The sequence below is a fragment of the Sapajus apella genome, unplaced genomic scaffold, assembly GCF_009761245.1.
Source record: "Sapajus apella isolate SASKATOON/1434 unplaced genomic scaffold, GSC_monkey_1.0 scaffold67, whole genome shotgun sequence".
NCBI classification, from domain to species: Eukaryota; Metazoa; Chordata; class Mammalia; order Primates; family Cebidae; genus Sapajus; species Sapajus apella.
Window position 1 is genome coordinate 3,613,401 of NW_022437007.1, and position 27,477 is coordinate 3,640,877.

The 27,477-nt window shown below is 33.4% G+C and overlaps 1 protein-coding gene across 4 annotated transcripts in view; it reads left to right on the forward strand.

The window, feature by feature from the left end:
- Positions 1–23,190, forward strand: part of FSTL5 (follistatin like 5) — an 807,250-nt gene extending 784,060 nt beyond the window's left edge. For all 4 annotated transcript variants that reach the window (XM_032248526.1, XM_032248528.1, XM_032248527.1 and 1 more), the window contains one exon: positions 20,645–23,190. In XM_032248526.1, coding sequence (XP_032104417.1) covers positions 20,645–21,347 — 703 coding nt within the window. In that variant the 3' untranslated portion in view covers positions 21,348–23,190. The remainder of the gene's footprint in view (positions 1–20,644) is intronic.
- Positions 23,191–27,477: the final 4,287 nt, after the last annotated feature.

A 27,477-nucleotide genomic window follows, 5' to 3' on the forward strand; every position in this document is an offset into this window, starting at 1 on the left:
TCCAGAGATCCACAGTGCAGGTAGGTGGTTCTTCATTTCCTTCACTCATCCCTTTGCAAATCACTGGTTGGAGAGGGGAACTAGCCATATTGTTGAGGTCTCTCATGCTAGGTTTCCAGCTACCTCCCTCTTCAGGACTGGTGACTGCATCTCTTCCCCATCCTCATTTGGTGTTCTCTCTCTAAAGATCTGTTCAAATTATGTTGGTGTAGTTGAAATCTCTTTTTTCTGTGAGAGCAGCACTTCCTGGCTGCATCTACTTGGCCATCTTGCGAAATAAAATAATCTACCTGCTAGACCATCATGTGATCACCTTCTTCAAAAGGATTCTAGAGAGCATTGCTGCTAAGCGTAAATTACAAAATCAAAAATTTTTAAGTATACAATTCATGACAATAATACATTGACAGTATTAGGCAGCCATCATCTCTCTCTAGTTTCTAAATGTTTTGATTACCTCTAAAGGAGAACCTATATCAGGTTACCAATTACTTCCCATTCCTCTTGCCCCAATTCCAGGAATTTACTACAAAAAAAGACAGTACTGGAGGAGAAAGGAGGAAAAATATGACATTAGACATATGAAAAACATTAAATATAAGTCAATTGAACACTATAATAGGCAGATATGTACTTATTCTGGAACCTTAAGAAAGGTAGATATGAACAAAATTGATTAAAATTAAATACACTAACCACTCTATTCTATGTATAATAGACTGACATTAGATTTAAAAACACAAATAGGTTGAACAGGAAAAGATGGAAAAAGATATTCCATGCAAATAGTAACCACAAAAAAAGATGGTATGGTTATGCTGATACCAGACAAAATAGATTTTAAGTCAAAACTGTTAAAGAGTCCTAAAATATGTGAAGCAAATATTGACAGCATTGAAAAGTGAAATAGACAGTTCAACAGGAATAGAGACTTCAATACTATTTTTTTCGATATTAGATAAAAAAACCAGACTGATTTTTAATAAAGAAAAATGAAACTTAAATGACACTATAATCTAATCAGAACTTACAGACATATTTGAAAAATTTCATCTCTCAAACAGCATTTTGGCTTGATTACTTCCAAAGGAGAGCCTGCATTACCTCCAAAGGAGAACTTAATACCTCCAAAGGAGAACTTATACATTTTTCTCAAGAAAATATAGAAGATTCTCCAGGATAGACCACTTATTAAACCATATAGCAAGTCTTGATAAATTTTAAAAAATTGCATTACACAAAGTATCTTCTTCATAAACAATGGAATAAAAATAGAAATCACTAACAGAAGGAAAGCTGGAAAATTCAAAAATACGTAGAAATTAATACACACTAAGCAAAAAGTGAGGCAAATAACAAATCAGAAGGAAGTTTGAAAATACTTCAAGGCAAATGAAATAAAACTAAAACACAATGACATTTCCTGTCTTTTTTTACCCATGTAATTACATTTACATGTGTCTTTATATATTCATATTGCTTTACATGAATTATATAAATTTGGGAGTTTCTGTTTTATAGGATTTTGTCCAAATTCTATCTAGTGTCTTTTCACCTGAGCCTGTGGGACAGTTTTAAGAATTTCTTATGTGATAAGTCTAGTAATGTGAATTCTCTCAATTTTTAAAAATCTAAGAATGTCTTGAATTCACCTCAATTTTTGATGGATGGTTTTGTGAGATACAGAATTCTTGGTTGGCAGATCTTTTCTTTCAGCCCTTTGAAACTAGCATCCCATTGTTTTCTGGACTTCATGGCTTCTGATGATAAATATGTTGTTAATCTTATTTAGGATCTTTTGTTCATGATGAGTCACTTCTTTTATGGTGCTTTGGTGATTCTCTCTTTGTCTTTAACAATTTGGGTACAAAATGTTATGTGGATCTCTTTGCATTTCTTCTTCTTCAAATGCTTGTAGTTCTTTGACATATAGATTCATGTACTTTATTAAATTTGGGGAGTGTTGGGCATTATTTCTTCAAGTACACTTTCCATGATCTCTTCTCTCTTTTTGGAAAACAACATAACTGGTATTTTCATATGCTTGTCAGTGTCTCATAGGTCTTTTAGGCTCCATTTATTTTTCTTCTTCCTAGTCTTCAGAGTAATTTCATTTACCTCTGCAAATTTGCTGATTCTTTCTTCTGTGTACTCATATCTGCTTCTGAAACCTTCCAGTAAATATTTCATTGAAGTTATTGTAATTTTCAGCTCCAGAATTTTTCGTTTACTCATTTTTATATGTATAATTCTTTGTTAATTTTTACTTGTTTATATATCATTCTCCTAGTTTCCTTTAGTTTGTTCTTTGATACATGCCTTCTTTTAACTCTATGAGCACATTTTTTTTGTTGTCTTTGGTTGGTTTTGTTTTGTTTTTGAGACAAAGTTTCACTCTTGTTGTCCAGGTCAGAGTGCAGTGGTGCAACCTCAGCTCACTGCAACTTCCACCTCCTGAGTTCAAGCAATTCTTTTGCCTCAGCCACTTAAGTAGTTGGGAATACAGGTGCATGCCACAATGCCTTGCTAATTTTTTTGTATTTTTAGCAAAGACGAGGTTTCACCATGTTGGTCAGGTTGGCCTGCAGCTCCTGAACTCAGATGATCTACCCACCTTGGCCTCCCAAAATGCTGGGATTACAGCTGTAATGTAGTGAGCCACTACACCCAGCTATGAGCAAAGTTTTAATTGACCGAGTTAAAGTTTTTGTAGAGTTATTCCAAAGTTTGTTCTTCCTCAGAAAGTTTATGTTCATTTCCATTTTTTTTCCTGGATGTGGTCCATAATTTCTTATTTCTTTTTATATTGTACAACATTTTGTTTCAAACTCAACATATTTAATCTGTAATGTAGAAACACTAGAAATATTTTTCCCTCCTTAAAGTTTATTGTTATTTTCTGTGGATTATCATTGTTGTTTGGGGTTTAAGTCACTTATCTCAAAAACTTTTGTAAATATGTTATTTATTGTGTATACTGTCACTTAAATTTTAGTTACTTTAGCTTTTGGCCAGCTTGTGGTTTAACAAAGTTTAACAAAGATTTTCTAAATTCCTGAATGCCAAAAAATAAATACATACATACATAAATAAAACAAAAAAATTATCTCATCTGCTGGCCAACACAGGATTGGCCCTATGTTGAGGCACTCTTTCCACTGTTAGTGGTAAACTTAAAACTCTTCCTTAGCCTTTACTTCCTATTTACATGAGCCTACAGGATATTGGTAGCTAAAAGCTTAGGATGTTCTAGGTCTCATTGAACATGTGTCCTGCCTTATTTATCTGGGATCTGAACTATACATTAAGAATTTCCAAAGTTTTCATTTCTCAAAATAATCCTCTCTTGAGAATTTTCTGTCAAGGCTTCCAATATGTCTACTGATTGGCCCAATTGTAATCAATTGACCAAGGCTTCAATAGCTTTTTCATTTGCCTCTTGATATTTTTCACTAACACCCTCTGCTTAGCTCTTTCTCCTCATTAAGAGAGTTTTATTTTGGTGAGCAAAACAAAGGCAATCACCTTGCATTAGTACTTCAGGGAACTTTAAGACTAGTAAAAATGCACAAACACAGTCACTTGGCAACAAGTTCTACTCTGCTAACTCTGCAATCAGGTAACCACACTGGGAATGTGGGCTTCTATTTTCAAGACTGCTACCACTTAGGAAGAGGGATAAGGCAAGGCTAGGTTAAGTTGAAATGCCACAGAGTTCACTTAATGTGCTTAATAAGCCTTTTTCTTGACTCATATAGGCTTTGTTGCTGTAAATCTTTGACGATTTTCCCAGGCTCCAAAGTTGACTCTGGCAGTCTTTATTCCATTTGTGTGCAGGTACAGATCTTTGGAATTCACTTCCAAACTGTTTTTGCTGATGGCATTTAGTGAAATTCATATATTTTTTAATTTAAAATAGAATGAATAGTGATGTCATTGGCTTTAATCATATTCTTGGCATATGATTTTTCCAATAACTAGACCATTGAAAAATGCTATGGTGCCAATATAGGTTATACATATCCCTCTTGCTGATGAAGACATTTGTGCAATTTCCTATTATAAATCCTGTGTTATTTTTCTTATAAGAGAACAAAAGGTGGAATAAATTCTATTTTCAAACATAGATTAACAATAGAATAAAAGCAGAAAAATTTCTGGTGAACACTATAGGAAGGAAATGCAGAAAACTAGCCTACATTGGATACATTTCCATGGTGATAAAGTAGATCATATCTACTGGATTAATCAGTAGTTCTTTAAATTTTTAAAAGCCTTTTCAGACTTTTTAATTTTTTAAAAGTTTCTCTTGTTTTTCATTAAAAAAAAAAATCTGCGTTAAGTCTTGTGAAGGCTGAAAATTCTAGCGCCTAAGAAGTTTGTAAATCAGGAAATCCTCTAGGAAGAATTAAGAAAAATGGTGGTGATTTTTACGGTATTTAAGTGTTTAAAGCTTTGAGTCAATATTTTGACTGTTGTTAATTATTATTAATAGTTCTGGGAAGTACTAATTACCATTTTGATCCTTTCAGAAAAACAAATTGGGTTCAAAGAAGAGCTAAATCACTTGCCTATGATTGCATGTTAGATGGCCTAAGTGGGATTTGAATCTACATTTTCAAAGCTCTATAAAAGATAGTGCAACTGCTGTAAAAGTGATAGCAGATCAGACCCAATCCAACAACCTAATATTGCACGGGGATTGTATAGTGTATGTATAGTCAACACAAGGAGAAACACTAGATTGAGATATAAGCAAAGAGAATCTGAGTAATTTCCTTACAGTAAAAAACCTTACTAAATCTCATCACTCAAATAAAAAGAAATTACATAATCTGTAGATGCTATAAATATATTCTGAAAAGAAAACAAGATGTGGCATTTTTTCAAAAATGCATTGCTGAGCTCCTAATATTTTGAGTATTATACAGAAGAGTTCAGCTGCGTAGACCTTCAAGGGAAGAATTAATCCAAAGTGATTAATAATTTACATTACAAATATTTCAGATTTTTAGTGATAATTAACATTCATTTTATTTTAATTAATTCTAAAAATATGTTTCGCACATAATTTTTTAAATGATGGCTTTTTGTTACATGTGATGTATTTTCTGAAGTGTGTGTGCTTGTGTTTCATTTTCTTTTCCGCCAGGCTTCCATCAAAAGTGTTAGCTAGAACCCTGCAGCTAGATCCTTCTAGTAAGCATTCCTTTGTGCCTTTCATCTACACTTAATTGACTGATGGTCATATAGAGATATGAAAAGCACTTTACAAATCCTTTGGATAAATGAAAAGATCAAATCTAATAATTATAAGAAATTTAAAATCAATTAACAAAATAAGAGATATCTGTCATTATTAAGTGATAATTAGTATTAATTACATATTTTAAACATGTAACAGCAATATAATTTCCATCTAAGTGAATTGCAACCAATTTTCAGTTTGGTATTATAAAAAATATATATATATACTTTTCCATTTGTAGAAATTTTATGATTTAAAACACTGAGATTCTTAAAACTAATTTATTCTCTGAATATTCTCGAATTTAGCATAATCACCATTATACAAACAAAAACTAAACCAATGCAATGACAGTATTGAGGCAGACATACAATGTAAGTATTATCAACATACTTTGGCTTTCTGCTTCTACTTTCTTCCTCATAAAAGTTCTCAACATGTTTCTCCATAACATCACTGTGTCAATTAAAAAAGTAGTCGTCAGAGAAAAGATACTAAAAGATTAAGTTTTCAAGTAGAATGGATGAAGTAGTTATAATATTCAACAACTTCAGTCTTGTTTGTCCTCACCTCTGCATTTTGTGTGCTTAGTTCAATCTCTAAAATAACTATACCTTTTCAGAAAATTGTAGCAAAACCAAATTCAATGTTAAATTCTAAAGTTGTTACTAAATTGCACATGATAAAATTAAAAATGGAAATAATCAAATATTGTTGAAAATGAGAGTCAAGACAATTATCAAAGGTATCTTTTTGAGTACAGAAGTTGTGAAAAATAATTAGTTAATGCTGGGTTGAAATTCAAAATAGATTTTCAAGGAGAGAATAGTTTAGGGAACTATAAAAAATTATCTCTGATTAACAATAGAATGATGTCTTAAGAAGAGAAATAATTTATTCCAATTTTACTATAGAATTGTTTCCTCATGTACACTTCTATTTACTAAAATAATATCTGAACGCATTTTATCCTGGAAAACTTTTAGTGTTATTGTGCTACAAAAATTATTTGCTGATATTATATAATAGATTATAATGCTGTCATTGTTTCTCTATCTAATATTTAGTTACTATGCCTTTTCTTATACTATTTACTTATAGTTTTATTATTCTCCTCATTGATTCAATTATACTCTAAGGAATGTTTTTAGTTATAAATTTTTCTATTAAGTTTTATATCTAAACATATCCTGGAATTTTGTAAATGATTCACCACGTATGTCTTGAACCTATAGTTCCTTAAAGATGAATCTTTATATGGATAAATCTTTTTACCAAAGCATCAAGTACTGTCTGTATATATATGTGGATTCTTAGAAATGCATGTTCATTCAGGTTTAAAATGATAAGCCATTATGAGAACTATCTGAAATTTTATCTAGAGCTCATATATATTTTTATCTACTCATCTAATTATGTATCTATGTATATATTTTTTGTTAGTACAAAAGTAATTTATGTCCACTGAGCAAAGACTGCAAACATAAACCAGACAAGTTAAAATGCAGTTGACCCTTGAATAATATAAGTTTGAACATTGGTTCACTTATACATTGATGTTCTTTCAATAAATATATTGAAATTTGTTTTGGAGATTTGGACAATTTGAAAAAAATTCTCAGACCAACCAAGTAAGAAGAAATGAAATAAAAGTTACGTATATTATGAAGCACATATTTAGATACTAGTCTATTTTATTATTTACTGTTATTAAATATACACAAATCTACTATAATAAGTTAAAATTTATCCAGACTTATGCACAGAATCACTTGCCATTCACAATCCAGAGAAATGTAAACAAACCAAGATTCAATATTAAATAACGACTGTATAAAATTAACTGTAGTACATACTGTGCTAATTAACAGCCACCTCCTACTGCTCTTGCAGTGAGCTTAAGCGTTGCGAGTATCCTCTTAAAATGCAGTCTTCTCCACTTCACGTGAGCATTTCATCTTCTCCAGTAAATTTCATATCACAGTAAACAATGATCACTCACTCACGGCGCTCAAGTATTTTTTTCCATGTTCCATGCAATGCCATAAACTTTGAATAACACTATGAGTCACATACAAAGTACCACTAAGTGATGTCGAAGTGCTCCCAAGGATCAGAATAAAATCATGACAAAAAGAAAAAGTTCATTTGCTTCATATGTACTGTAGATTCAGGTCTATAGCTGTGGTTGCCTGCCATTTTGGACTGACTATTCATGTTGTAAACAGATGATGCAAACTTACGGCAATGAAAAATATAGTACAATACTGTAAATTTATTTTCTCTTCTTTATGATTTTCTAAATAACATTTTTTTTCCTCTAGCTTACTTTATTGTAAGAATAAAGTATATAATTTATGTAACATACAAAATATATGTTACCTGAATGTTTATATTAATAAGGCTTCAGATCAACAGTAGACTATTAGTAATTACATTTTTGGGGAACGAAAAGTTATGAGCAGGTTTTTGACCATGCATGGCATCAGTGCCACTATCCCCTACGTTGTTCAAAGGTCGACTGTAAAACATAACAAAACAATTTTAATGCAGTTTTCCATAACCACAGTTAACCTCTGAGCATGTATCTCTTTGGTCCATGCATAGACTTTGCTTTATTTATAATACCATTCATACACTATTGTGCTATTTTTTATACAATTTATTGAGTCTTAATGTTTAAGAAACATCCTCGCAATATGTGTATTCTATTGCACCAAGTGGCTATATCATTTGTCATTTCCATAAATATTCATTTATATCTGGGCTTTTGAATTGCTTGAAATGTTTCCTACCACACATAATAATAAGAATGTATTTGTGCATAAAGCTTTACACATATTTATTATTATTTCCTGAGAATACTTGACCAGGAAGTGAGTCAGTATCACAAGGGGCAGACATATGTGGAAGACCTTTCATGCTAATTACTAATTATTTTGTACATACAAGTTACACTGCCATTAGGAATAGAAGAAAGTGCCAATTCCATTGAGCATTCTTTAAAACTATGTTCTTCTAATTTGTGAAATTAAAATGATATCTAACTGATACAATTTCATTTAGTTAAAAAATAATGAATTCTGAATATTTTCTCCCATTCAAGTACTAACCAGGTCTGACCCTGCTTAGCTTCCAAGATCAGACAAGATTGGGTGCTGCTTAGCTTCCAAGATCAGACAAGATTGGGTGCATTCAGGGGTTGAATGTTTTCTTTATATATTTTGATGCATAGAAGTGCTAGCCAACCCATACAGAAGTATATAAGGTAATAAGTAAAAGTTTATTTTTATAAGGGTTCCTAGCACTTTAGGAGAATGGGGCAGGTTGTTGAGTAATCTCTGATTATTTACTGAGAAATTACATAAAAGAGCATTAAAATATGTAGTATTTTTGTATCTGGAATGTATTCAATTAAAAATGAATAATTTTGGAGACATGTCTGTCAATACTTATACACTATCATTTTTACAGCTGTAGGGTGGAATTTCATTTGGTGGAAAGTTCATAGTTTAAGCATTTCTCTATTGTTTTACATGTGAATATTTCTACATTTTCTTGTTGCAACCAGTGCTGCAATAAATATCCTTGTGCATGCTACTTTGTGGTCATTTATAAGCATTTATTAAGGGGAAATACTGACAGACATTATTGCTTTTTCAAAGCAGAGTCACAACTTAAATTTTATGAAATAATGCCAAATTATTATCCAGAAAACTTAAAACTACTCTTTCTGCCAATAGTATATGAGAGATTATATTTGTTCACCTCTTTACCAGCCTTGGATCTTAATACACTTTATTGTTGCTAATTAATTGGTGAAAATAAATATATCTTTTTAGGGGTTTAATTTACATTCAACTAATTATTTATAAGGTTGTGAATGTTCTGATGTTTATAGGTCATTAATTCCTCCCCTACATGAGTGCTAGTCATTTTTTTGTTACATTTTCTTTTCAGTTATATTCTTCTTTTGACTATTAATAATTCATTTTATAGTCAGAATATTGACGTTTTCCATCATATTTTCTCTCATGCGTTTATTTGTAATAGTCACCTTTATCAAGCTTTATGCTTTTAATTTATATGACATTTATCTTGCTTTAAAAAGCCTCTTCTTCAATTATGTATAACCTTGTTTCTAATAGCATCGTAATAGTGCTGACACCAATCTTCAAATATTACACATGATTTTATTCTTAACTTCAATTTTTATCTATATATATAACATTTTATTTTAAAAATGATATATAAATGTGTTTTAATATTAGATTACCTCAATACACTATATTATAGAGTGGTTAGCTCAAGCAACTCTATCATATAGCCTAAATCTTCTTACTGATATAAAATGCTACCTTTATTATATTATTAATTTTACTCATATGTTTCCTTCTAAAATCTTTATTCTATACCACCAATATTTTCTGCCTTGTTAAAACATCACTGCATTGTTTAAATTGATAACAGTGGAGTGTAGTATGTATTTGCATGTATATAATTTTTATGGGCATGTATACATACATATACAAGTACTATATAAAATCAGGAAATTCATATTATATTTCGGAAAATAACATCTAATAACTTTTCTTCATCCTTCTGCCCTAGAACAAAATTTGTTGAATGGGTAAGACATTCACATGGTGAAAAGCATGCATACAGAAGTTATATATCTTTAAAAATCTCCCTTCTGTCCCCTGCCTTTCACCTACACAGTTTCTACACTTGTAAAGTGCTACTCTCATCCTCAAAATACACAATTGCTCTTTTGATTTTGGGTGGAAGAGAGTAAAGAGAGTTGAGTTAATTCATTAGACTCCCTAGTTTACAGAATACCAAAAATTTTTATATGTACAAGATCCTTCTTTTATTAGTTTATCAACCTTCCTTCCTTCCTTCCTTCCTTCCTTCCTTCCCTCCCTCCCTCCTTCCCTCCTTCTTTCCTTCCTTCCTCCCTTCCCTCCCTCCCTCCCTCCCTCCTTCCTTCCTTCCTTCCTTCTTTCCTTCTTTCCTTTCTTTCTTCTCTCTCTTCCTTTCTTTTTTCTTTTCTTTTCAGAAAAGAGTTTCGTGCTTCTTGTCCAGGCTGCAGTGCAGTGGCATAATCTTGGCTCACCTCAACCTCTACCTCCCAGGTTCAAGTGATTCTCCTGACTCAGCCTCCTGAGTAGCTGTGATTACAGGAATGTGCCACCATACTGGCTAATTTTGTATTTTTAGTAGAGACCAGGTTTCTCCATGTTGGTCAGTCTGGTCTCCAACTCCCAAACTCAGGTGATCCGCCCACCTCAGCCTCTCAGAGCACTGGGATTACAGGGTTGAGCCAACACCCCCAGCCAATTGTCTTTATTTCTATTCCACACTTTAATTTCATTCTCCAAACCATGTAGTCAACACCTCTTATGTTTAAAGTACCCTTTGCTTTGTATTTGTCTTATAAAAATGGGTGTAAGGGTGTCAATTTTTGGCTTGTGTGTTTTTTCTTTCATTTTTCATTTACATAAATAATAATATGGCCTATATTCTGTACTGTCTTACTTCTTTTCTTTTTTCTTTTTTCTTTTTTTTTCCTTTTTTTTTTTTGAGACAGAGTCTTGCCCTATCACCCCTCTGGAGTGCAGTGGTGCGATCTCAGCTCACTGCAACCTCTGCCTCCCAGGTTCAAGCCATTCTCCTGCTTCAGCCTCCTGAGTAGCTGGGATTACAAGCACATGCCACTATGCCCAGCTGTTTTTTTTTTTTTACTTTGTATTTTTAGTAGAGATGGAGTTTCACCATGTTGGCCAGGCTTGTCTCGAACTTGACCTCAGGTGATCTGCCCACCTCGATTTCCCAAAGTGCTAGGATTACAGGCATGAGTCACCACACTTGTGTCTTACTTATTTCCTTTCAATTCTACATTTTGAAGAAATATTCTTGTTGCTTCGTACATATTTAGTGTACTGGTTTATAATCATCTATAGAAATCTATAGTTTGGCCTACCGTATTTTACTTAATCCATCATGTGTGTGTTCATGTAACTTCGGTCACTTTTGGTTTGGTTGGTGGCTGAGCTCAGCTAGGATACCTAGGATGAGTGGGCTTCTCTTTGTGCTTTTTTTTTTTCATCACCAATAATGCTATACAACATTCTTCTAAAAGTGACTGCAGTACTCTAAGAGTAAATCCCTAAGTGATCAAGTCTCTGCTTCCCTCCTGTTTGCTTATGTCCCATGGGCATAAATAAATCACATGGCACGTCTAGGGTCAGTGTGAGAGAGAACTACCCAAAGGCATTGATACTGGCAGGTAGGATTAGTTGGAGACCATTATTATAACAATCTAGCATTTAAGGCAGTAGTTCAACTGTTTGTTTCTCTCTTTAGGTAGCTTTGTATTGGTCTCGATTTTATTGAATAGTCCATTACTTTCCACTTGCAGCCTATAAATATGTCGAATATTTGAATGTTCTATTTATTTCATTGGTCCTTCTCTTTCTTCATAAATAAATTATTCACTGTTTTCCTTATAGAACCTATATAATATGTATGAATATGCGGGAGAATAAATCTCCCACAACTTTTCTTCTCAAAACTTATTGGCTCTTTTTTGGTAGGATTTTCATAAACTTTACAGTAAGTTTACCAAGTTAAACAGCATTAGTGGTTTTAGATTTTAGAATCATCCAATCTAATTGCAAAATGTTAATATTTTGAAAGAATGTGTTAAATTTATAGATTGAGTTTTAACATATTTTAAAGGAATACGATGGATTTCTACTTATTTTAGTCATGTTTAAGTGTAATATAAAGAAAAATATATTTCTGCTTCTGGGTGTTTATAGATATTTTATCTTTTTAGTTGCTAATATTAGTCAGTCATTTTTCCCATTCTCTCTCAATTAGTTTTTGTATGTATAAAAATATTAATATCTGAATATTATTTTGTGTCCCTTGACATTTTGAATGATTCCATTTTAACAGGTTTATAGTTGATTTCCTGCGTTACCTATATTCTATTATATAATTTTTGCCCCCTCTTTGCAATTTCTAATCTGCTAAAAATCTTCATCTTTTATTGTTATAATGGTTAGTATTATATTTTTGGTTCTAAAATATAATTTTGATAATAGCCTTTGACCTGGAGAATTTGTTCACTTTGAGATTTTCAGAATATTCACTTCTAGAATCCATTTGCTGCTTAAATCCCTTCTGGATTTATCTCTTGTCTTTGATTCAAAATTTGATACCTACCAAAAGGCTATTTCTTCTTAAATCAATAATAGTTAAATAAATCCAACCATGAATTGAATAGCTCAAGTAAAACATAGCAGTCAAAGGCTAAAATGCTTCCAAATGTTTATTTAGAGGTAATTTGGAGACTCTAAAAGCAAAACACAACTTTGTCCTTATTTTCCGTAATTTACACATACCCCAAAACATGCAAACCAAAAGGTAAACTTTTTTAAAAATAGCAGATCCAGATAAATTTCTAAACATATATTACAACCTATTTTATGTATATTGTATAGTCTGGTAAGCAATAATTACTCATGCACTTTTAGTGTCTCTGAAAAAAATGTTAAGGGTAATAGGAAAATAATACAGCAGCTAGTGTTGATCATGTGTGTAACCTTTATTACATGGTGATTAAAATTATGTGTATTTTACCTATAATTAAATGTTAAGAACCGTTTTCTAAAACTTTACCAGAAGTAAGAAAATATTACCTAAATATTCATTTCAGGTAAAAAGTTAAAAATAATATGCTCTTCAACTTGCAAAGTTGATACAGTTTTTCTTTATCAGCTGTCTAATGATCCCAGTTAGAAACTAAATATACATGTCACAATCCTCATTCCATGTAGCTCTATACATTCACTAGCCTTGAGTTTTTCAGACTTTTTAGCTAAGGAACCCTGTTTTGCATTTCATCCCCAGGTACACTTTCCACTCCTCTCCACCTTGCCCTGCATCCCAAAAGCCTTGCTCGTTTGGTTATGGGTTGACTTGGAAAATGAGAGGTCTGAATGGAGATTACAAGGAGTGGGACCAGAGTCCTAGCCCCTGCCATCAGCTCCTTGTTTGCTCATTTGCAGAGAGCAGTGGTTTCCTCAGATCAGAGTTCACAGCTCCTCACAAAGCACACGTTTGCAAATAGCTCCTTTCTTCCAGGACTAGCAGTGGTAACAGCTTCATTGTTACTTTCCTCATATTGCTGCACTATCCCTTATGGTCAGTTGACACTTCTCTGCAAATAGTCACCTTATTGTGCCTGTCTTGATTTATTCCAATTAGAATTTGCCCTTTTCTTCTGGGACCTAGACCAATATAAACTCTCTCTTCAAATGAAAGCCTAACCTAACAAAAACGTAATTTATTAGCTGAAGTCAGGATGTAGCTACATCCATCCCTTCTCCCATCTTTGAAGAGGTTCAGGAAACACTCTTTGAAAGTCAGGGCATAGGAGTAGAAGCACCCTGCTGCTTGACTGTAGTCTACCTTAAGGATAGAGACCGTTTATTTTCTCTCCGTTTCCTTCACAGTACTTTACACAATGTATACACATAGTAGATTATGAATAATTATTGAACTTGGTCATATGGTATTTAGAATCCAACTCATGCAAAACCTGTTTCTTCATAAAGCTTTTCTTTCACTTACTATTTCTGTCTTGCATGTTTAAAATGGACACGTTGATAATATTTTTTGACTGATTAATAGGCTTTAAAACTGCTTTTGCTTTTCTTTTTTTTTTGTGACAGAGTCTCACTCTGTCCTGGAGGCTGGAGTGCAGTGGCTTGATCTTGGCTCACTGCAACCTCCACCTCCCGCGTTCAAGTGATCCTCCCATATCAGCGTACCAAGTAGCCAGGACTACAGGTGCATGCTACCATGCCTGGCTAACTTTTGTATTTTTAGTAGAGAGGGGGTTTCGCCATGTTGACCAGGCTGGTCTTGAACACCTGGCCTCAAGGGATCCACCCGTCTCGGCCTCCCAGTGTGCTGAGATTACAGGCACGAGCCACAGTGCCCGGCCTTGCTTTTGCCTTTGTTTGATCTTACTTTTCTGTTTCTACCTCTGTACTTTATAAACATTTTGTCACTCTTCTAATTGCCTACTCTGTTTCTGCTATTCCACCTCTGAATCTGTCAACTTCTACATAAAACACACCTAAATCAGAAAAATGAGTGACTTTAGGGAGGCTACTCTTTTCAGATTTTCAGGTTGTTTTTTCAATCCCAAAGCAGGAGGAACAACCAATTATATAAAATATCACCTTAAAACACAGTAGTCAGTTTTGTGTCCTAAGCTCTTAATCACCTCAAAAAGAGGTAGAGGGCTTTAATATCTGAAATACAATCTGCAATATATGTGATGTACATAGATTTTAGCAGGGTACAGTGGTTTATTTCTATAATCTCAGCACACTGGGAGGCCAAGGTGGGAGGATCCCTTGAATCCATGAGTTCAAGGCTAGCCTTGGCCACACAGCAAGATCCATCTCTACAAAAAATAAGATTATCAAGGCATGCTGGTATATGCCTCTAGTCCCAGCTATTCAGAAATCTGAGGCAGGGATTCCCTTGATCCCAGGAGTCAGAAGCTACAGTTACTTAAGATCAGGCCACTGCACTCCAGCCTGGGCAACAGAGTAAAACCCTTTTTCAATAAATAAATAAATAAAATCTAAAATTTAAAAATCTGATTTTGCCATATGTGCCAATTACTCACTAGAAGTGATAGACTTTTATACTGCAATACCAATTTTGTTAAGCAATTAGACATTCTGAATGTTCTATAATTAAATTATGCATTTAAGTTTTGATTTTGTGTAGAACAATTAGACTCCCTGCATATCAGAATAAATAGAATACTGAAAGAAAATGAGGACTTCCATATTCAGAAGCACATTCTGCCTTTTTAATGAAAAAATCTAAAAGGAAAATTTAAAAAAGAAGTAATGTAGCAAAAATGTATAATGTCGAATTTCTATAATATACTTATAGAAGTACATTCTGTGCTTTGGAAACAGAAAACTTCAAAATGCTATAATTTCTCAAAAACATCTAAGCATTAGGACCATTGAGAAACTGTCCTTGCTCTCGTAATAAATCTTTACTAAATGTGGCAATTCTGCTTCTCTCTGCTTCCCTTCTCCCAAACCTGAACGTGACCACTCTTTATAAACAAATTTGTTTTGCTGAAACAAATTTTATGTGATGATGTTCAGATAAAAACTAAATCCTCTGGTACTTGAGTAAGAAGAGGAAGAGCATTCAATCTTTTCTTAAAAGGGTTGGTATGAGATAATAGAAAACAACTAAATATAAATTCCTTTATATTTATTTATTCATAAACAAATGAATGATAACTCATGTCAGATTTATGGTTTTTGTCCATGAAAATACTGTGTCAGCTATAGCATAATGGAAGATGTCATTGAAACAGCATATTGTATGTTTGGGTTTACATATTAATTATGCGTATGGGAAAAATTATGATTACAGTATCTTAAATGTTCAGCATTTTTTACTTTTCAGTTAGAAAAGCATGACATTTATAATCTCATAAGAAAACCTAGATATTAATAATCCTATCCACACTTATTTATAAAACATTAGCCACTTCATCGTGTGTTTTGGGTTTAAGCCTTCACAAGTAAAATTCCCATGATACAAATTCCTATGGCTGGTCAAATTCTGTGATTCTGGAAAGTTTTTTTCAAAGAATATGACTTGAATACTTGGGACATCAGAACAGCTTTCAAAATGCTTTTGTTTTAGATGTGAATTGCAGCACGGTTGGTGTTTATAACAGGATGGAGTATCTGACTAACCCACTCCTCAAATACAACCAGTCACCACTCATTAATTTTCATTTGCAACCATTAATGCACATGCAAAGACTTGTTTTGAAATCTGAGGTGGTATAGATGATGGGGATTGAGGAAGACGATCATGTAGGACTGGAGAGGAAGCATTTAGTCCTTTCCCAGCTGTTTGTATGGAGGTTGAGCCACAGTGGTTAAACACTGAAAGTCAGTAGTAAGAAGAACAGTTGAGATGATAAGATCCAAGGACTCTGGAGATAGTTCATGCTGTGTTAAGACCCAGGAGACACAAAAATTGTTATTGTGCAAATCTTACAGAGTTCTTTACTTATGAGCTTTAACGTATCTGGGACCATATGAGGATGTTGCTCTTGGTGATGACAGTGACAAATTTATACAGGAATTGCTTGCAATCATGAGATTTCTTCAGTAGCATCTCAGGTGATTAATTTGAAAAGAGAATAAGAACACTGTAACATGGCAAGTGCTCAGGCAACAGTGACTGGAATCCTGTTTTATGAGACTGTGTGATCAAGGACTGAGCAAAGGACATGGGAAACTATTCATTACTCAATTGCAAGAACTGCTGGCTGGCTTTTTGGGATGTGGAGACCTTCAAGCACTGACTCTTATCAGGCTTTGTGGTGTTTCAACCATGCATCTCAAGACTGTTCTCTTCCTTCCTGTGCCAAATAACTTCCCTTACAAGTCTCCTGAATTGCCATAACATAACCGCTGACAACAACTCTCCATATCCATAGATACCCAGGTCCTAAAGTAAGCCAGAACATTTTTTGTGACTTTTAGCAAATATTCTTGAGTAAGCCAAGGATCTATTTCAAATCTCACCATCTGTGCAGAGCTCAGGTTCACCTAGTCCACCATAGCCTACTCCTCTATGTTCTCAGTGAGCACTGAAGCAGTGCCTCTAATGAAGGTGGAGGTGGAGCGAGCTAGACTGTCTTCATTTTTAACAATGTGAGATATTTGGTGATAAACCAATATGTGGACTGGACATAGACACTGTTGGTACAAGCGAGAGCAAGAATAAAAACATGTATTTTTATTGTCAACCTGATCTCTCTAATATACATAAATGGAAAATTATAGCCACACTTGGGTAACACTATTTAATACTGTGCAAATATTAGCTGCACAGAAAAATTGATAATAGGTTTGTTTTGTTTTTCTTATCCTTGGGTTATGATAATCTGTTGTCCCATAGAAAATGTTTTATGCGATTAATAATTGGAAAATAAGGCTATTCAAGATGTAAAGGACTGGCAATTTCTATTTATTGAGAATCTACTGCATGCCTGGTTATATACATGCATTTACTGTCATCCTCAGAGAAGGTAGTACTTTTATCCTTTTCCTGCTGATGAGAAATTGGATCTCCTGGAAGTCAAGGACTTTACATAAGGTCACATTTATGTAAGGTCTATTATTTTGAAAATCTGGATCATGAAAATAAGTTAGCTTGGAATGAAAGCCCTTACTTCGCCCAAATCATTTCAGGATCTTAGCTTAAATCATAAAAGCAATAATTAAAGTTGAGGCTTTTATGAACTTTATAATAAACTACATTGATTAGACATTCAGAAACAGAAAACGATTTGGAAATAAAAAGTTACTATAACTCTTTTCACCAAATTTGACAGTCCACACAATGCTATGCAGGGAACCCATACTTTCCTAGGGGCATTAATTTCCCAGAAAAAGCAGTGATTTTGAGAGGCAATTTTAACTCTCTCATTTCTCAGTCTGCAACTTTCTGTACACATTCTGACAAATACTAGACAAACTATGTTAGACCTAATACTGTGCAGGATTTTATTATACTAAGCAGGCATGAAAGTTGAGAGCCTCGTAAATATTAATCAGAGACTAATGAACAGTGGGAGACTTCTGAATATCAATCTGTACTGGGGGAAATTTTGAATTAGAGACACCACTTCCCAACCAATAAATCAGTGGTGAAAAATTGCAGGCATTCTCATGCATCTGCTTATGTAGCTAGATCTCTAGCCCTAAAGGAAATACAATGCAGATGCCAAAATAGATGTAATTTTATCACCCCTCATGGATCTTCTGCATTTTTAACTGGACCATTTTTTAAAATTTTAATTACTTCCAAAAGTAGCTAGATTTTATCACAGACAACTTGAGTACATTTGATAGTATCAAAGTTAAAATTGTTCAGGAGTAAAGAGAGCTTGTCTCATTCTTCCTCATTAGCATTCAGAAATCTAGCCCAAAGGGACTAGAAGACTGAAGGTTAAGAGGAGAGCTGAAATGCCAAACCTTGTTTGGCTTATTGCTTTTAGTCAATGAGCCTATTACGGCTTTTCCTCTGGGCTCATGTACAATTTATAACAGAAAGATATTTTTCAACATAATTCATGATTTTCAAATAATACCAATATATTTACCCACCTATATATCCTTAATGGTGGTCCATTAATTAAAAAATATTATATTTTTGTTTATAGTAAATGAAGTTATTTTATCAGACAAGTCTACGATTACATAGTGATACTTAAGATGTTTATGACTTTTTGATGCAGACACAGAAATATGGGACTCAGTTGACAGTTTGAAGTTTTTTATACATTAGTATTCAGGTAGGATTTTAAAACTACACTATATTTACATACCAGGCATTAATATTTAAATGAAAATATTTATAAGTAATTATCAAAAGTGTGAATGTTTCTTCATACCATCATAATCAAGACTAAAAAATGTATCCTGAATCAGTGCAGTATGAGCTGTGTTTACTGAAAAGACACAAACACCTTTATTAAGGACAGGATAGATAAAAAGCTAGCAAATAAGCTACAAGTGGTGGGCATGATTCAGAGACATACTCAAAATATTATTTTCAAATATGTTTCTTTTTGCCATTTCAAATATATGGAACAAGAAATAGTTACTAAATTAGATAATAGTATAGCAGAATACTAAAATCAAGCTTTATTCACAAGCCCTGTTTCAGTTTGTTACCACTCAAAATGTGTAGACTCATTGGAGACAGGGAGAGTTATGTTGACTTCCAATACATTCCCAGTGTCTTGTATTTACTAGTTGTTTAACAAATATTTAAGAAAGCTTTATAAATGAGTTACATTGCAAATTGTCCTTCATATAGAAGAATTTGTACTATCTCCAATGACAACAAATAGTCTCATCATAAATTTTAAATATAGCTAAAATGATAATATGGTTTGTCAGCCACATTTAATGTAAGAAGAATGGAAGCAATTACAATTTTATGTCTATTTTTGTAAAGCATCTGTGCTTAGGCACTCCCTTTCTTCTGCAATTGCAAAACAGGACTGATTTTTTAAAATATTTATTTTATTTTTCTATGATGTTTAATACCTAAGTTTACTTATATTTTTGAGCTTGCTAAATGCTTACGTTTGACATTTTAAGGAGATATTACCCTGATTGCACCATATTTTGTACTATGCGTGAAAATGGTCATTTTTTTTTCTACAGAAATAAAACTATATGTGATAATTAGCATAAAGATAATTACACAGGTGATGATAACGTAATTGGCTACCTTTAGAGTTTTTGTTTTGCTTTATCTTAATACTTATAATAAGGTCATTTCATTGTTTTACTTATGAACACAGTGAATGGAAAAATATTTCTCTTATTTTTATTTTTATGAGCTTTTAGAAATATTAGGAGGTGACTGAATCAATATTGTCAATTCAACCATAAATAAAAGTCCTTTACAATTCCATTGACCAAATCCACTTTGGATATAATTTTGTTTAATAGTTTCTATTTCATTGTGTCTTGTAACTTATATTTGCTAAAAAGCTGCCTGTGTTCTAGGTTAGTTTAAAACTATATTTATACTTGCACAGATATCTCTGATAATTATTAGCCAATATTTAGCACATATACTTTGAAAAGTACTGAAATAACTTAAGGCCAACAAAAACAAAAACAAAAATCGTTTAGTTGGCTTTAATATAGAAATAAAGTTCTCCCTTATTTGTTATAGGATAACAAATAAAATGCAGGCATATCATTAAAAATAACAATATAAACCTGGAAAAGTTGAAAAATGTTCTACTTAAATTTATCTAAATAATGATGAGTGTCACATTTATTTAATGGTCAAAAGACAATATAAGAAGTAAATGAAATAAATGAAACTGATGTATATTCAAGCCTTTTACTCTTGCTGGGTTTGGCAATAGTTAACCAAGTTTATTTAAAATCAGATGGTTTACAGACTTTTGAAATAATGTATACTTCTTCCCCTCTATGTTAAAAGAAAAATTTGTTCCTGCAATTAACCAGATGTATTGCTTTTAATTATTTTTCTTTCTACAGCATGAGTTATGATGATTTGGATGTAAAGAAAGAATGACCTAGAGAAAGAAGCGGAGTGACACAAGCTAAAGATTAATTCTAGCACAATTATAACACAAATTTCTGCCTCGCCTGACAATTAGAACCTGGGCTTGCGTTGGAACTTTCTATTTGTATATAGTTTTTTCTTAAGGTAAAAACTCCATTATTTTTCCTGTCTAACTCAGATTTTTCTTTTCTTCAGGTTTGGATATATTCTTCATAAAGATGAAGCTGCACTACAAAAAATTGATCTTGAAACCATGACATACATCAAGACAATTAACTTGAAGGACTATAAGTGCGTTCCCCAGTCACTGGCTTATACACACTTGGGTGGCTACTATTTCGTTGGCTGCAAACCTGACAGCACTGGGGCAGTTCCCCCACAGGTCATGGTGGACGGTGTAACTGACTCGGTCATTGGGTTCAATAGCGATGTGACGGGCACTCCATATGTTTCTCCAGATGGCCACTACCTTGTCAGCATTAATGACGTGAAAGGTCTTGTAAGGGTTCAATATATCACCATCAGAGGAGAAATACAGGAGGCTTTTGATATTCACACAAATCTGCACATATCTGATCTAGCATTTCAGCCATCCTTTACTGAAGCCCACCAATATAACATCTATGGTAGTTCAAGCACACAAACTGATGTGCTCTTTGTAGAGCTCTCTTCTGGAAAGGTCAAGATGATAAAGAGTCTCAAGGAACCACTCAAGGCAGAAGAATGGCCATGGAACCGGAAAAACCGGCAAATCCAGGACAGTGGCTTGTTCGGTCAATACCTGTTGACAGCTTCCAAGGACTCTCTCTTTATACTAGATGGACGACTCAATAAATTAAACTGTGAGATCACTGAAGTAGAGAAAGGAAATACAGTCATTTGGGTTGGAGATGCCTAAAAGCCCTATGATACAATTATTGAATGAAGAGTTTTACAATACATTGCACTTAATCCATTGTTTAAATTTACAACTTAACTTTCCAAGTTTATATCCTAGCCAAACAAAATTTACTTGGTTGGCCCAAATAAAATAAATTGTTTTTGACTAAGACATACACAATTATTAATATTGGTTAATTAGAAATATTTACCACAATATTTAATGAGAAATCAAATGAGTCACAAGAATCAAATGTGTAATTATGCTATAAACAATAAAATAGGATTTAAATCTTTTAAAAAAACTAAACTGCAGGGAATTACAGATGACTTAAGCATTATTTAATTTTGAGGGTAGTTTATTTTTTTTCTCTGTCCTTTTGGTATGATTAAACAAGAAATAAAAGGTGTTGTAGAAACTTAAAATTCTTAATTCAAAACATTCGGTCCTATCCACTGTTTATAATATTTTGTGCCTTGAAGGGAATGTCACAGGAGGAAAAAGAAGACTAAAACCTGCATACAAAACACCCTCATAACTATAAATATCTTGTTGTTAGAAAACATCTCTTGCGCCAAATCCTGCCTTCAGTCTTTTGTCTAACCCTCAATGAAGTATCAGTTGAAGGCATACGTTGGCCTTAGGTTGTATACAGGTATCAATCTCTACTTGACATTTACTGTATAATCTGCAGCATGCTATAGAAAATGGGGAGGAAGGGAGAAAAAATAATTACAATCAAAATATTTGCAATCTACTCATTTTGCTATCAATCACTAGAGTGCGTTATATTTTTAATGCAAGTTGGTCTGGGATGTCAATTGCCTACAGATGTTTATCACTAGCAGAATAGACTCTTTGTTAATAGATAGTTTCTTTTCATGTAGCCCAATATTGCATCATCAGGAGCTTTCGGTTCTAAAAAAAAGAAACATTTACCTTGGTGTGCTAAAGTAAACCATATAAGGAAAATTAACACCTAGGAAAAGAAAACTGGCAATAGAACTGATGAGGTATTAGTGGCTTAGAAGAATTAGTCACATAAGTTGGGAATAAAGGGGTAGCCCCACAGTGGTAAGTAAAGATATACTTCTCCATTGACTTTGCTATTTAAATATAATGTATCAAAAACTTTTATTCCAAATAATTTTCCCAAATGATTTCTTTAATTCATCTCCTATGTAATCCTGAAAGCACCTTCTCACTATGTGCTTTAATTTGAAACCTAACTAATCCTCCTACCGGAGACACTGTAGAGAGGTAAAAATTGTTGCTTCTATTCTGATTTAAGAGGAAATGAGAAGGCCAGCAGAAGTAGCTTAAAACTAGAGAGCTGGTTTATTAAAATAAGCAGATAATTATCCAGGCTTAAAGTAATAGCATACATGTTTTGAAAATCTTCATACCTATTTTTGTTCTTCTTGTTGCAAAAATGTTAATGGGCTGTTGACATGACCTCCGTTTACTTAAGGTAATCCAATGAGGTCTTTTTTAAATATACAAATTTTACTCCAGTTTAAATTGTGTAAAACTGCTTACAAACCTGAAATTTTATAGTGTGTAATATCTTATGTGTATATAGCATCCTGAGCTGTGTGATACAGTGGATTTCTTCTCAGCAGAAACATTATGCGAGGTAGATTTAATAAACAACAAAAATCCGCTTATGTTTCTACTTATCGAATCTACTTTACTTTTTAGCAGTTTTCTTCCTTGTGAACATGAATCATATAAAATGTCTGTGATTTAATGATTTAATATAAGTTTGTCGCATACATTCCTCTTTTGTAGCTTATATCATGTGGATGCTCTGTCTGTAGACATTGCTTGATAAAAGAAGAATAAACCTCTTACATTTTAACCCTTGAGAGTTCAGTCAATGATTTAATATGCGTAACATTTAAAAAAAATTCTCCCAATGCTTCAGATATAGTGTAGTACTCTGCATTATTCTTAAAGTGATGAGGTCAGGTGAAGGTAAAGTAAACTGGTATCAATCAAGGAAAAAGAAGTTAGCTTGTCTTCTTATATGAAATCTAAATTGAATATCCCTTGATTATTCAATGTTTACAGCAAGGCATATATTCATTACATGATGTGTATTTCTATAGAATCCCTTCTTTTCTGGTGTATTCAATGAAAATATTGAACAGGAATATCAAAATTGTACTCAGAAGAATATGCTTTTCTTTCCATGGCCTTACAGCATTAATCATACAAATATTGAGTCACTTTTTTAAAACATTCTGATTGTTAAAATACTGATATTTGTGAGCTCTAAAAAATCAGATGAACATTTATGCTACAATTACATCAGAAGTAGATATTTCTTTCTTCAAAGACAGAGTAAAAGTAATAGCATACAGGGTACGATCCTATGCACAAACTGATTAAAGTGTACTGTAAATAGTCTTATCAGCGCTAATGTAGGTGTGTGTAAAAGTGAAAGTGAAGAAAAACTAGGATAAAATGATGAGTAAACTGCTTTAAAAAGAAGCTATAACCCCAAAGAGTAGATTGTTAACAGACAAAAGAAAAAAATGAAATTATAGCAATGATAGGCGTGGAATGAGTAAATGTATGAAAGCAAGAATGAAAATAAAATGTAGGGAGGCCATTGAGCAAAACTGAAAAAGAAAGTAAATGATTTATTTTAAAATTGTTGATATAAGTAAGACAAAGTAGGTTGTAAACAGCTTTTAAGGGAGAAAGGTGAGGATTGAAACTAGTTAAAAAATTTGGAATCAATCCAAATTTTTGGATCAATATTATAATTTCTTTACTGCTTCTGTAGATACCAAAAAACTAATTTCTAAAAAAAAAATGATAACAAAAACAATATTTTTTAAAATTTATGACCTTTTTAGTGGAATTAAAATTTAACTGAAGAATAATGAAATTGGAGGAAATGGAGTTACTTAGGTAACTTTTGTAAAAATGTGAGTTTATGACCTTTAATGCATGACAATTAAATCGAAAGCAAATTTTAAAAAATAAGACTCGTTAAGGAACCATATCTGAAATGGCAACTGAATAAATATGGATCACAAAAGGAACTAAAATAATGAGACTAAAATATGACACCATTGATAGAAATAAAAAAGCCATAAAGAAGAACTGAATTCAGGTGAAGATCTGGATAAGAAACAAATTAAATGGAAATACAGGTCAATGGATACACTCCCAGGGAAGTGTCATCATATATAACAAATAATACAATTTTTAGGAGTCTTTCTAGCTTCTGGCTAATTATATCCATGTAAAGCTGAAGCACTTAAAAAAAATTGTGATTTAGGATTTCTGATTCTCACTCAAAAGTTATTTTCAGAATTTTCTTTTATGAAATTAATTCAGTTGAAGTTTACTAATCAAGATTTTTACATGATAAAATAATGTTTAATAATACCTGACAACTTATTATATTGTGCAAATATTTAAAGACAGAAAAAAGTTAAGAACATTATTAATATTCAAGAAAACATCTTTATATGGTGTTTTCACTATTTATGGAAAACAGTAAAATGAAATAAAAATGTGCAAACCAAATTTGCAATTTTAAGAACTCGTATTTTCACATGCTGCATTTACCATGTTCCTTTATGAATGGGCAAAGAGAACAAATGAAGCACGTGCCAAATATCTACTTTCACTTTTCTTTCAATAACAGTCTAATACCATGTACCACTCCTGAGAAACTTCAGAGGCAGAGACATATTCTGAAATTCATGCTATGGAAATTCTCATCTGCTGTCTTAAGTCATGATAAATTTTCCTCTCTTTCTAGAAGACTAAATCTTTACCATATGAGCATAGCTTTTTGGTTTTTTGCCTTTAATAAATTGCATAGTCCTGTTAGCAAGTGGAAAAGCACTTAGCTTTTCAGTAATATTCAACAGCAAAGTGAAACTGTCTCTGGTTTTTAGTGGATAGCGCACAGTTATTTTACAGTAATTTACAGCTAGCTGGTGAAGTGGAAAAGTTTTAACAGTTGTTCTTTTATACCAGAGTTTATGAATAATATTCTCAATATATTGGGACTTGTTTTCAAGGCTACAATTAAGTTTGGCTGAAATTGACAACACACCAAAATATCAAACATACTCTCTGTTTTGATGTTTTGTAAATGTATTGAACGACTGTCTCTAAATACACATTATCCTCCTTTTTAGAAGAAGAATCAAGATCACCTCAGTGTCAAAAGTATATTTATATTTCAATTGGAAAAATGTCCATGTAATTTAAATAGGCATTCAGTTATTCAAATATTCGATAATTATTCAAGTATTCCTTATTGAAGATCCTTTTTGTATTTCCATTAAAATGAACAGTGTTATTTTACACCTGGATCCATAAACTTGTTCAAAGTTATAAAATCTAAATAAAATACCTCATGATAATCAAGGTAGATATGTGAAAACAAATAGCTCTTTAAAAATGATTAAATATAGCCGGTCGGTGACCCATGCCTGTGATCCCTGCACTTGGGAGGCCAAGGCTGGCGGATCACAAAGTCAAAAGATTGAGACCATCTTGGCCAACATGGCAAAACCTGGTCTCTAGGAAGTAAACTACAAACATTAGCTGGGAGTGGTGGCACAGGCCTGTAGTCCCAGCTACTCAGGAGAATCGCTTGGACCCAGATGGCAGGGGTTGCAGTGAGTTGAAATCGTGCCACTGCACTCCAGCTTGGCAACAGAGCAAGACTCCATTTCAAAAGAAAAAAAAAAAGTTAGATATTACTTACTCACCTGCTTTTAAACTACTTTTGCTCTTCATTTTCTGTCCTTTCAGAACATCAACAAAGGCTAGCCAAAAAAAAATCAACATTTGACCTTATAAAGTATAATTTATCACTTTCTCTTTATTAATAAACATAATCTTCAAACATGAATTTTTCTATAGGGTAATTGTTATAAGTTGAACAAAAGTGAAGATATTGATAAGTTACTAACACATAACATGTTAATTTTATAGCATTTTTTAAAGTTGCTTGCTGATAAAAGTATCATTTTTATTTTGTCTGTTTTGTGCAAATCTACCATCTACCATGCACTTCTCCACTCCGCAGGAAGTAAACACCTCACTGTGTGTGCATGCATGTGCACGTGTGTGTGTTTTAACTTGAGCGTACGAAAGTTAAAGTACATCTAGGCACATTGGAGAATGAACTTTCAACATTCAAACATATTAGTATTTTGGAATGAAAATTAAATCTAGAGCCATGATAGTGAGTCATACAAAGATTACTACAATATAGGATTCCTGTATAAATTTGCAGAATGATTATGGATCACAGAATCTCACATCTCTCATAGCATTCAAATAGATAAAAATATAGACTCCCTCTCTCTAAGATGGCTAAATAGACACAATTCCAGCGTACAACGCCCAGTGAAAGAGATACAGAAATCTAGAAACCTCCTAGCTCCAATTGAGATACCAGGTGCATTTCAATGGGTCTGGTCTGAGGATGAGCAAAGCTCATGCAGGGCAGACCGATGTAGGGATGTATGCTGCTTCACCCAGAAAGTGCATCTGACCAGTGAGCTGGAGGCTCCCCCTCTTGCACTCAGGTCCACATACACCGCTTCCCCCAAAGCCTCAGCAATACACAGAGCAGGTGATCTTTGCCAGTCAGACACCAGGAATTACAAGCATGGAGTAGAATAATAATCCCGGACAGTGTCCCAGATTGGAGCACAGACCTAAAGAGATGCATAAGCCCAAAAAGGTGGCCAGGAGAGCCTGTGGACATAGAGCTACAGCCCCCTCCCTCCGCCAGGAGAGAGAGGGATCTGTAAGGAGGAGCAGCTGAGCAGGACCCTATCCCATGACTGGAGAGAGAGGAAACTGAAAGAGGGAGATGGCTGCCTGCAGCTAGGCAGGTCCTTACCCTCTCCCACAAACCCCAGAGAGCTGAAGTTCTGACTCTAGCCAGTTGCACAGCCAGTGCCACAGTCTGAGCTGAACCGTGAATGATCCAGCCCAGTGGAGGACGGGCACGACCCACCATTAGAGGGGTGGGACCGAGCTATATGTTTTAACAAAAAATACAGAAAGCCTACATAGCAATGAGACTGCATTCTTGACCACCTAGCAGCACCATCAGGTCAGTGGAAGAGGAGGGCCTAAATCCCCTGTAAACAAA